The 12310-nt window shown below is 43.9% G+C and overlaps 2 protein-coding genes across 2 annotated transcripts; one reads left to right on the top strand and one right to left on the bottom strand.

Moving 5' to 3' along the window:
- Positions 1 to 1887: 1887 nt before the first annotated feature.
- si:dkey-33c12.3 (uncharacterized protein LOC335380 homolog) lies at positions 1888 to 4939 on the top strand. The gene is made up of 3 exons (XM_044047132.1): positions 1888 to 3360; positions 3551 to 3675; positions 3880 to 4939. Exons 1-3 carry the CDS (start codon positions 2353 to 2355, stop codon positions 3941 to 3943), a joined length of 1197 nt encoding a protein of 398 aa, XP_043903067.1. The 5' UTR covers positions 1888 to 2352; the 3' UTR covers positions 3944 to 4939.
- Positions 4940 to 9134: 4195 nt separating this feature from the next.
- Positions 9135 to 12090, bottom strand: LOC122783334 (mitochondrial amidoxime-reducing component 1-like). The gene is made up of 7 exons (XM_044048067.1): positions 11740 to 12090; positions 11061 to 11231; positions 10618 to 10774; positions 10102 to 10245; positions 9893 to 9954; positions 9702 to 9773; positions 9135 to 9508 (listed from the first exon to the last, which is right to left on the bottom strand). The coding sequence occupies exons 1-7, from the start codon at positions 11985 to 11987 to the stop codon at positions 9382 to 9384; spliced, it is 981 nt and encodes a 326-aa protein (XP_043904002.1). The 5' UTR covers positions 11988 to 12090; the 3' UTR covers positions 9135 to 9381.
- Between the last annotated feature and the right edge of the window lie 220 nt (positions 12091 to 12310).

Below are 12310 nucleotides of genomic sequence, written 5' to 3'. Positions count from 1 at the left end.
CTCTCTCCCACACACACACACACACACTTGTTTTTCTATCTTAGTGAGGTCACATCATGGATCTTAAACCCTGAACATTAGAAAGCACAATATTTCTTCTTACATTTCACAGAAATGTTTTTATTTTCCTGTAGAAAATCAAGGTCCCTGAAGGCATCACACAGTATATGAGTCGTTGTCTAATAGCAATATCCCTCCCACAGATTTACTGGACTAACACCTTCACCCTGACCAGGCTGAGACATGGACATCAGCGCCACAAGGTCAAGTATATGGTATATAAACTCCTTTGATTAAAAAAGGACACGGACCCAGGTTTGAACCCCCCAAAAAGCCACTTTGAGGATCAGCCAAAATGTCCTCACTTTCCCCAAATGTCCTATGGTTTATACATTTTTGGTCCTCACAAAGATACACATACAAGAGCACACACACACACACTGTGAGAGTCAGGACGGCTCAAGTACATCAGTGACTCATCAGTTTACCATCTAAAAATAGATCTAACGGATTCAGTGGGACTCGATGGTTTATTCTTTGATTAAAACCATTCAAATAACAAGTTAAGTGGAGGAAAAAATGTCAGATACCAAAACTGTTTTTTGTATCTGTTCCAGAATTAGTCAAACAAAGTGGTGAGCGTAAATCTATTTATTATTATTAATAAAGAACACTTTTTTTTTAAGAATGAAATATTCTTAAAGAGCTTTAAACCTTTAAAGAGCCTTGTCTATTCACATCTCCACCTCCTCATTCACTCTCTCTGTGTATTGATTCTTTATGTAAGAGGTTTTTCTGTGAAAACGTTTTCTTCTCTTTTCATATCATTCTACGGAGCCCCAGACATGACATGGGGAAATAGGTAAAAGCATAATATCAATAACATTCTGCCATTGCAAGGAATAATTATTAGCGAGAGGCATTTAAACAGAATAGTAGGAGCCAGGTTAAATTACAGGTGGCAACGTAACCCCGCCTCCCACCTCGTGGAATGCGTGCACGCTCCCATAGCAGGGGATACAAATGCTGTCAGGGATAACTCACGACCTTGGCACGACATTTGCAATGTCAGGCTTTTGAGAATATCTTTGTAACTCATTCCCAACCTAAAATAAAAAGCTTTAGCCTTCTTTGCTCGCTTCACTTGTGCAGCTCTCCAGGTAGTTAATGAGAATGTTATTGATATCATGCGTGCACGTGTTCTACACATTTTGTGGGAACTAATTAGTATTTCATGCTCACATTTTAGCTATTTCGTGGAAACAAATTAGTATTTTGTGCACACGTTTGACGTATTTCGTCAGAATAAATTAGTATTTTGTGTGCACGTTTTACATATTTCGTGGGAGCAAATTAGTATTTCGTGCTCACGTTTTAGCTATTTTGTGGGAACAAATGAATGTTTCGTGCTCACGTTTTAGCTATTTCGTAGAAGAGAACTAATAAGTATTTTGTGGGAACAAATTCGTATTTCGTGGAAACAAATTAGTCTTTTGTGCACACGTTTGACGTATTTCGTCAGAATGAATTAGTATTTTATGTGCACGTTTTACATATTTCGTGGGAACTAATTAGTATTTCATGCTCAAGTTGTAGCTATTCTGTGGGAACAAATTAGCATTTTGTGTGCACGTTTAACCTATTCCGTGGGAAATAATTAGTATTTCGTGGCCACAAATTATTATTATTTTTTTCCCATGTCATGTCTGGGGCTACATTATATTTATATAAATTAAACATATATATGTATATATATATATATATATATATATAAATATACTAATTATCTGGGCATCATGTTTTGTTTTCGTGATTTTTCTGTTGGTATGTTGCAGTATATGAATATGTTTGTTCTTACACCTGTGCTGTTTGTTTATTTTTCCACAGTGTTCACCAGAAAAGGAAACGCAAAAGGGAATGAAAGCTCAGTGGCCACATCAGAACGAAATCTTCAGTGAGCAGCTTTCCTGTGCCTCCAGAAACAAAGAGAGTAACGATACTAAAGTGATAGTCTGCTCTACCACCTGCACTCTGTCGGCCACAGCTGAGAGTGACTCTGAAAACCAACCTCTTCTCTCCTCACTGCAGCAGTTTGCGATTGGCCCAGTGATGCTGACAGCAGTGGTGCTTCTCTGTGGTGGAGAGAGAGAGACAGGGGAGGGGGGGGCAGCCTCACTGTATAAAAGCCCAGGATATGCAGCATCACTGAGCTGGTGCAGTGCAAAAACGCTCGCTCATCCACACTGATGGTGTGCAGAACAAGGGGGACATAAAAAAAAAAAAACCTTCTGAAACTACAAACATCCATTTTCTTAAACAAACCAAAAAAAAATCCACAACAAAAAATTCATCATGAGCTACGATTCCTACCTCTCCCACTGCCGTCCCTGGGACGGCTGCAGAAGCTCCCGAACCACCACCACCAAATCCTCCATGTCCTCCTCTCTCTACTCTCCACGAGCTCCTCCGTCCGGGAAGAGGATCTTGAGGTTGACCTTCTCCTCCCTGCCTGATGGGTCAGAGAGGATGAACCTGGCTCAGACCAGCTCACTCAACACAGAGCTGCTGGGCCTCCGTTCCCAGGAGAGGGAGCAACTCGTGGACCTGAACGACCGCTTCGCCACCTACATCGAGAAGGTGAGGCACCTGGAGCAGCAGAACCGGGCCCTGCTGGCCGAGCTGGAGGCGCTGAGGAGGTGGCAGAACGAACCGTCCCGTCTGCAGGCCGTCTATGAGGGGGAAGTGAGGAGTCTGAGGGCCATGATAGACTCGGAGAGCGGTGAGAAGATGCAGATGGAGGCTGAGAGGGACTACCTGCGCGACGTGTACGAGCAGATGAAGGAGCGCTGCGAGGAGGAGGCCAGGCGGCGCATGGATGCCGAGGAAGCCCTGCAGAGGGCCAAAGAGGAGTCCAGCAGGGCCGTGCTCTCCAACTGTGACGCCGAGGCCACCGTGGTCTCTCTGTGTGACGAGATGGTGTTCCTGAAGAAGGTCTTCGCAGAGGAGCAGTCAGAGCTGCAGGCCCAGCTGCAGATGGTGAACATCAGCGTGGACGTGGAGGTGTCCCGGCCCGACCTCTCCACCGCCCTGCGGGACATCCGGGTGCAGTACGAGCGGCTGGCCAACAAGAACATGCAGGCGGCCGAGGACTGGTACAAGAACAAGTTTGCGAGCGTGGCGGAGTTGGCCAACAAAAACAACGAGGCCGTGCACGCCATCCGGGAGGAGACCATGGAGTACCGGAGACTGCTCCAGACCCGCTCCTCTGAGATCGAAGCGCTGCGGAACGTCATCGAGTCCCTAAACAAGCAGCTGGAGGAGCTGGAGGAGACGCAGACCAATGAGGTGGCAAAGTACCAGGTGAATGAGGAGCGTTTGGTCAAAAATGTGTACGAGCAGATGAGTTTTTCTCCTCCCAGAGGAACCAGAGGAAGTTCTTCTTCTTCTCCTTCATTCGTAGAGCAGCATGAGGGAAAGGGATGAAGGAAAAGATACGAGTGTCTTTCCTACACCAGACTGAAATCCTCTTCTTCTCCTTGTGCTTTGACAGGTGAGGATAAGTGAGCTGGAGCGGGACATCGGTGAGGCCAAGCAGGAGATGGCGCGCTACCTGAGGGACTACCAAGACCTTCTCAATGTGAAGATGGCCCTTGACATTGAAATAGCTGCATACAGGTAAGAACATGTCTGACATCAATTTTTTTTGTCAGTGAGGTTGAATGAGGCACTGAGACGTAATAGATGCTTCCTCGAGTGAGCGCGAGTGAACGCGGTCGGCGCCAGTGGTTCCTCGGCGACAGCGATGTATCGATTGCTGTGAAAACGAGGAGATAAATGAATAAATCAAGTTTAGAGAAAATCTGTTTTTTTCCTTTTCAGGAAACTGCTGGAGGGGGAGGAGATTCGTCTGGCTTACCCTTCCCTTCCCGCTCTACACAACTAAAAACCTAAACGCCACCAGCCCGGCGTGAACCTGAATCCTTCATACCCTTCCTCCCCACTCCGATTTGATCTTCTCCCTCTCTCATTTCTCTTTCCTTCCTCCCTTTCCCACCCCACCCCCCCCCAAAAAAATATACTTGTTTCTTTCCTCCTCCCAAGACCCCAAACCGCAAAAACAAAGCTCATCCTTCTCAAGACAGATGCGCCCTTGTGCTGAACAAGAGGTCCACCAGAAGTCCCCCTTCTTCTACACACGTTCTGACACCACACATCAAGACGGTGGCAACTGTCAACTGCAGAGTGGCTGCACTGCGTTCGTCGTGCCGGACAGCAGTCTCGATCCGGGAACCCGGGTTCCCCTGTCGTTCGTTCACGTTTAGGCCCAAGCAGTTAAGGACTCCACTGACTCCTCGTTGTGCAAACACTTGACCAATTGTTTGCAAAGGAGGACGAAATGAAGACCTCGAAATCTCTCGCTGCTCGGACTTTAGCCGTGTTTAAACTTACTGAGCGGGAACTCTCTCCCAATCAAGTCTGCTTTGTCCAGCACCCCTGGTTCTTTAGTAGTCGTAGTAGTCAGAGAACCGGTAACCTTAACATTTTCTTTTCCACTAAACCTATGTTTTTTTTGTTTTGTTTTGTTTCCATTCAAAGTTATTCCTCCTCTGCATTGACATCTGCACAAACGCTGCAAGCATTTGGTCCGTTTGAAAATCAGCGAGTTGCCTATTTGGCTTCGTGTTTAAATTTCCAGTTTGAAAATAAACTTGTGTCGTTTCTTGCATCGGCGGTGTGAATGTGTAAATGCAGAGGAAGACTACGGTAACTGTTACTGGTTTCTCCTTCTGCAGTGTGTCTCTCAAGCGTTCCATTTTCCTTTTGTCCCGTAGGCTGCGTTAAGTCTAGAACCATGAAACTGAAAGATAACCTTGCAGTGGGTCCTCGTTGTCCGCTGATTTACATCTGTGACAATAATAAACACGCAACTGACCTGCAACCTGGTTCACATGTCCAGTCATTTTTTGAAGGGTATTTCACACGTGCTGCAACATTTCACTGGTAATAAACTACATTTTAGCTCATCCAAACAAATACTTATGTAGAAACAAATAGTGTAGTCATCAAACCAAGGCTCTTTTTGCCACATCACTCATCTTAATTTGACAAATAAATATTGAAATTAAAGCTTAGAATAAAAGGAGGACACTTTGTACTCTGATCACATCCTGGTTAAATGTCTCCTGTACCACATGATTAATCAAATACAGTGTTTTCTTAACTTGAGTATATATTTGAAGAAAGAAAGGTACTATTACGTCGTTATCTTTTTTTTTTTATTATTATTATTGTTACTTGCGCGATCTATTTCTCTCCCTGTTGGCCACAGCTGACACAGTCTCACCAATCAAATGCAGCCCGTTGAGTCACGTGACAAGTGTTGTCACGTGACTCCGTGCCGCGGCACCGGCTGTTTTCGCCGCAGATTTCGGCTCCAAGTGGACTTAAAACACACCAGCGGCTCGTTGTTTTTTGGACGACATGCTATACTATGACTTTTATGACTGATTTTGGACGACATGCTATACTATGACGTTTTTGACTGATTTTGGACGACATGCTATACTATGACGTTTTGACTGATTTTGGACGACATACTATACTATGACTTTTCTGACTGATTTTGGACGACATGCTATACTATGACGTTTTTGACTGATTTTGGACGACATGCTATACTATGACGTTTTGACTGATTTTGGACGACATACTATACTATGACTTTTATGACTGATTTTGGACGACATGCTATACTATGACGTTTATGACTGATTTTGGACGACATGCTATACTATGACGTTTTGACTGATTTTGGACGACATGTTTTGACTGATTTTGACTGATTTTGGACGACATTCTATACTATGACTTTATGACTGATTTTGGACGACATGCTATACTATGACTTTTTGACTGATTTTGGACGACATGCTAAACTATGACTTTTATGACTGATTTTGGACGACATACTATACTATGACGTTTTTGACTGATTTTGGACGACATATACTATGACTTTTTTGACTGATTTTGGACGACATGCTATACTATGACTTTTTGACTGATTTTTGACGACATGCTATACTATGACTTTTTGACTTATTTTGGACGACATGCTATACTATGACTTTTTTGACTGATTTTGGACGACATGCTATACTATGACTGACTGATTTTGACATGCTATACTATGACGTTTGACGATTTTGGGCGACATGCTATACTACTATGACTTTTATGACTGATTTTGGACGACATACTATACTATGACTTTTTTGACTGATTTTGGACACCATCCTATACTATGACTTTTTTGACTGATTTTGGAAGACATACAATACTATGATATTTTTGACAGATTTTGGACGACATACTATACTATGACGTTTTTGACTGATTTTGGACGACATACTATACTATGACTTTTATGACTGATTTTGGACGACATACTATACAATGCACTATGAGCTTTTGTCAGTCTGTCTGAGCTTCACACTGGTGGCCAAAACTAAAAGAAGATAAGATCCTAAACCTTACTGACTTGAGGAAACATGAGGCAGTGAGTCTGACACCTTGAGGACTTGAACAACTCAACGTCATGTTCTTATGAAGTAGATCAGTTGATTAAAGTTATTCTAATGTTTGAAAGACTGAGAATTTTAAAAACTCAAGAACACAAGAAAGTAAGTTTTCATCAGAATGAATAGCTCACACCATCAGATAGAGTCTTGGATCTCTGAGGTTGTGAGTTCAAATCTTGCAATCAACTTTAGAACTTCAGACCAACATAAGAATTTAAAAATACCAACAACGTGATGTTCTGCATGTTAGTAAGAATAGCTTGTGCTACAAGAGTAAGACTTGTATGTCAAATGTTATGAGTTCAAGTCTTATGGTCAACTGTTTGAGTACGATGTTTAAAGTAAACAGTCAAAAGCTCTAAGAGAACCTGAACAAGAGAAGTAGCAGATAGCTCAGTGGACAAGAATGCTGCTTTGTAGTCCAGAGCTCATAAGTTCAATTCTTGTGAGGAGCAGAATGTTTTAAAGGTCAACAACCAAAGTGACGATTGAAAGGAGACCAAAGGTCCCAACTAGGGAGTAGGAGTTGGTGGTGCACTGGTTTTGTTCACAACCATGAGAGTGTGTGTTACGAGGTGACCGGTTCAATCCCAGATCCTTGCAGGTCCCATTCCACAGCCTTGCAGGGGTAGGGCAGGTAGCAAGAGGTGAGGTTGGAGCTGGGCAGGGAGTGAGAAGAGAGGAGGGACAGGGCAGGTGACAGGAGGTAGTGAGAGAGAGAGAGGAGGGACAGGGCAGGTGGGGGTGAGGGAGAGGGAGGACAGGGCAGGTGAGGTGAGGAGAGGAGGGACAGGGCAGGGAGTGAGAGGAGAGGAGGGACAGGGCAGTTAGTGGGAGGAGGGGTGGGAAAGGTCAAAGGTCAAATACTTTATATTACACTGTGCAGCAAAAGGTAACCGCATTAAGACACTTGGGTGGAGGCCTTGGCCTCCTCCATCGGGTTTGGTGTGGGGGGCCGCCCACTGTTTTGCTTGCTGGACTCTCCAGGTGTGGCCGAAGGCCACACCTGGCGAGTCCAGTGAGCCTGACTGGGGGTACGACTCACTCACACACTGGTGGCTGCTTGTGACCGGGGGGTACGACTCACTCGCACCCTGCTGGACGCTGGTGACCGGGGGGTACGACGCACTCGGGGTTGGTCATGTCAGTCAGCAAGAGGTTAGGTTAGGTTGGGACGTGTTCCAGTGAACCAGTGCACAGTTGGGAAGTGAACCTGCCACCTCACTGTTGAGACAGAACTCGGTGGCTTGGAACAAAGCCACCACGCCACCAAGGCCGCCTTCGTCTAAGATTACTGTCTGCTTTTAATCTTGAGTTTGGATGTAGAGCTTTAAAAGCTCCTGCTCCTCACAAGAACTGAACCTACGATCACAGGAGTTGAAAGCAGCGTTCTTGTCCTCTGAGCTACCTGCTCTTCGCAGCTCCTCAGGTTCTCTTAGAGATCTTGACTGTTTACTTTGAACACTGAACTCAAAAACTTGTGTTCTTCATAAGACTTGAACTGACAACCTCAGACATGCAAGTCTTGTTGTTCCAGCGGAAGCTATTCTCACTGAAGTGCAGAACAACATGTTGCTGGTATTTTTAACTTCTTATTTTGGTCTGAAGTTTGAAAGTAGTGCAGAAGTTCAGTTGACAGTAAGAGTTGAACTCACAACCTCAGAGGGACAAGTCATCTTCTGACAGAGAGAGCTATTTGTGCTGACGACCTCTGGGTGAATTTCTTGGTGTTTCTTAAAGAGGACATAGCCCGGCAGTGCCAATTAACGCTGCGCTTGCGTGTGTATCTGCGTCATTACCTCGTCTATGAAGCCCTAAAAGTCCATAACAGTCAGTTATGATTGCCACTGCTGAGAGTGCAGGGTTTTATTGTTTTCCTGAGCTCAAAGCAGGAAGGCACTTCCATTGACTAATTATGTCACTGGCGAGTCTCACCAGTATGTCGTCCAAAATTAGTCATCGTATGACGTTTTGACTGATTTTGGACGACATACTATACTGTGACTTTTTCTTACTGACATATATGACATTAACTGTAGTTCAAAATTAATTTTCTGGTATTAAATGTACTTAAGTTTTCAAACCAAAAGTATTAAAAAAAAGTGAGGATTTGGGATAGAGCCATGGTGGTTGAGTGGTAGGGTGAGTTGTCTCTCAACTGCAAAGTTGTGGGTTCAATTCCTGGCTCTGCTCTCAATATGTGTTCTTGAGACTCTCCTCCTGCCAACATCTATAAATAATGTACAGTTTTAGTTTGTCGTAAAGTGTTTATTTCATTTTGTTTATTTCGATTCTGAGCAGTTTTGAGGTTGTTGTCAGTCTTTATTTAAATGTCAGTTAATTCTCCTGTGTTTTAATTCATGTTTTGACATTTATACAGTTTAGATTAGTTAGTATTATCAGTACAAATCTGCCAAAAAAAAAAACAACCCAAAACCTTTCTTGGAAAAATATGTGCAGCCTCGATTGATGCAGGCTACTGCCACCTACTGGCCACCCTCTGTATAACAGGGGCCTCCAGTGACGGAACTGTTCACACACATAAAAACCATCTTCATTTGCCAGTTTATTAATCTAGGAATCAGGTACAGATTAAAGCAGCACATGGGGACAGGTGAGATGTTATATACTGACAAGAGAAGCTGACATGAGCGGAAAGTTAAAGTGTAAAAAACTACTGAGTAAAATATTGCATTGTATTGTAGCCCATGCATATTTGTGCATCTATTTTAGTGATTTCACTTTTACATCATTCAGTCAAAGGCACTACTTTCCCACTTTCGCCCCCCGACGCTCGCCATTAGCGGCTGATCTTGTACACGATGTCGCCGACCTGCAGGATCCCCGTCTTCTTCACCGTGTGCAGTTGTCCAAACAGCGGCGACGCTTTGTAGATGTCCTTCTCCGACGGGTCGCACAGGCGATAGCTGAGGAGGAATCACCGTCAGAGGGAGTTCAAAAGGTGCAGAAGTAGATGGGAGATGATCCATAACTGGTTTGTTTGTTTTTTTTAATAATTAAAAACAAGTGTCTTTGATATTTTGAAGAAATGTGCTGAATTTTCCACGTCAAGTTAAGAGTTACAGTAAGTTTACAGTAAAATAAAAGCTTAAATGTCACCTCTTCAGCGTCTCCAGAGGCTCTTTTCGGTTGATGATTCCAGTCTCAGGGTCGACCGTGGTGAAAATGCACCTGGAAACCAAAAAAACCCACAAATCTTTTCATTTAATGTGCGTCTCGCGTGACAGTTCCTCCGTTTAGGATTGAGTTTTAGTTCAAATCAGCAGATTAACCAACAGTGTGACGGTTACCTTCCACATGACATGACTCGCTGCAGTCGCACGTTGCCAATCTGGATCTCTGCCCATGAATCCTGGGGGGAAAAAAAATCACGGCAGTTGTTTTTAGTTTGTTTAGAATCAGCTTTTCTCAACGTGACGGCACAGAATAGATGAATTTGGGCATAAAAAGGTGAATTCATTTCCGTGCTTCCCGTCGCCTAAAAGCCGAAACGACTCACCTCAGCAAACGCCTCGCAGTCACTGATCACAATGTTTGGACGGAAGCGGCTCACAGTCACGTCCTTCTCCAGCTTGCTGCTCAGATTCTGAACGGACGCCTCGGACAGCAGCATCACAGGTCCCACGTCAAGGTACGCCACCTTCTGGATGAATAAGAAAACACCACCAGGAGCTAAGACATAATCCGTGTATCATTCGTGCGGAAAACGAAAAATGAAAAAACATAACCAGCATTTCCCCATTGGGTCCAGTTTTGATTTTTCCCTCTGACGCAAGATCAGTGACCCAAAGGTTGCGAGTTAAGTAAAGTTAGCTAGATAGATAGTTAGTTATTAATAACATTTTCATCAAAAACACCTGGAGACACGACTTGTCTACGTGCAGTCATGAGTGAGACTCGAGTGCAGGGACCGTCTACAAAGTGCAACACCCGGAAAAAATATATTTAAATGCCTAAAACAGAAAAGGTGTAGCAACAAGAATAAAGAAGATAAAGACACAAACACGGTCACTACCTCATCCCGTGGGAACAGCGGCTCTGGCGACTGTCTCGCTTTCATCTGAGGTTCAAAGTGAACCAAGCGAAAGGTTTTCTCTTCCCCGAGGTAACGGGTGAGCCAGCGAGACGCCTCGTCGCCGCAGTCCCGACCCTGGATGTCATCGCCGAACACTCTGCAGCGCAAAACCAACAACGGGAGGAGTCACACGTTACATGTTGGTCTGAAAACATGATTACAACAGAAGAACAACATTCATACATGCATTGCATCGTTCTAATGTGATCAATTCCAGTGTATCTTGGGCTAATCACATTATTCCAACCACGCGACCTCTACATGCGCCCTCTACTGGATTCTAAGGGGTCGTACTTAAATAATATGACATTTCCAACACGCTAATTTGTAGTTTGAACTTGAACTTTACATCCCACGTTCAAAATAGAATCACATGAGTTGACCTGCAGTCCATGACGTGGTTGTCGGGCTGTTTGACGGGAAACTTCAGCTCCTCCATGTTTGGTCCGTTCAAACAGACGTGACCTCCCTCACAGGTCAGAGACACCAGGACCAGACGAGGCTGCTGTCTGCCCGTCACCATCTGACCGTCCTCCTTCACCACCAGCCAGTGTCTGCAGAAAACACACACACACACACACACACGTCGTCATTTCAGATGCACTCAGGTTTCTCTGATGGGATCAATGATAGAAAAATCAGCTTTTCTGACCTTAATTTTCTGGATTCTTACATTTGTAATGTCACAAAACAATTGTGACATATGTATATACACATATGTATATATAGACACATATACATACATATATATATATATATATATACATATACTGTATATATATATATACACACATACATATACACATGTATATATGTATGTATATATATATATATATATATATACATATACTACAGATTGTAATTATATGTGAACAGTGCAGCACACACATTTATTTACACAGCCTCAACAAATCATTATCCCACACACACACGCCCTAAAGCATGCACACACGCACGCACACACACACACACACACGCCCTAAAGCATGCGCACACACGCGCGCGCCCTGCAGCACGCACACACAAGCACACACAAGCACGCGTGCGCGCTCACACACTCACCTGTCTTGTAGTTCTCCAAACCTCAGTCCAAACTTGTGACACTCAGCCAGCGCCACACTCACAGCCTTCCCGGACTTCAGAGGGTGTACGAGCAGCTGAGACACGACCCCCACACGGACCAGCTCCTCCGGTTTCCGCAGGTATTTAAACGCCAGAATGGCAGCAGCTGCACCAACTCCTCCGAGAACAAGAAGAGCGGTTTTCTTGTTCTCGGCCAACGCGTTCACCACCTGCGTCTTCACCTCCATTTCTGTACCTTGTTGTGATTCACTGTGCACTTTGACTTCAGAAACAACAGCCTCCAGCAACAAAGTTCACGTGTTCTTCTTCTTATTATTATTATGCTTTCACAGCTTCAACAGTTGGCAATTGGGAACCAATGTACTGGCGCATTACTGCCACCAAGTGGCAGGGAGGCCGAATATGACCTGTAGAAATACGATTTTGTATCAGTAGAATATGACAATAATTGACAGAATGGATGGAATAAATAAATAAACTAATTAAGAAATAATTCCCTGTATATTCCATTTTATATTATATTATATTATATTTTGTATTGTTTTATTTA

The sequence above is a fragment of the Solea senegalensis genome, linkage group LG16 (assembly GCF_019176455.1).
Source record: "Solea senegalensis isolate Sse05_10M linkage group LG16, IFAPA_SoseM_1, whole genome shotgun sequence".
NCBI lineage: Eukaryota > Metazoa > Chordata > Actinopteri > Pleuronectiformes > Soleidae > Solea > Solea senegalensis.
Note: the sequence above shows the minus strand (reverse complement) of the source record. Positions and strands in the feature narration are given on the sequence as shown.

Bases quoted from the DNA above. Each gene is read 5' to 3' on its own strand.
- si:dkey-33c12.3 (XM_044047132.1), top strand. From the start codon at position 2,353: ATGAGCTACGATTCCTACCTCTCCCACTGCCGTCCCTGGGACGGCTGC. The intron at 3,361-3,550 runs GTGAATGAGGAG...GTGCTTTGACAG, and splicing joins ATGAGGTGGCAAAGTACCAG to GTGAGGATAAGTGAGCTGGA. The intron at 3,676-3,879 runs GTAAGAACATGT...TTTCCTTTTCAG, and splicing joins ATTGAAATAGCTGCATACAG to GAAACTGCTGGAGGGGGAGG.
- LOC122783334 (XM_044048067.1), bottom strand. From the start codon at position 11,987: ATGGAGGTGAAGACGCAGGTGGTGAACGCGTTGGCCGAGAACAAGAAA. The intron at 11,232-11,739 runs GTGAGTGTGTGA...TGTTTTCTGCAG, and splicing joins TTTGGAGAACTACAAGACAG to ACACTGGCTGGTGGTGAAGG. The intron at 9,955-10,101 runs GTGAGTCGTTTC...TTTTCCCCCCAG, and splicing joins ACTGCGAGGCGTTTGCTGAG to GATTCATGGGCAGAGATCCA.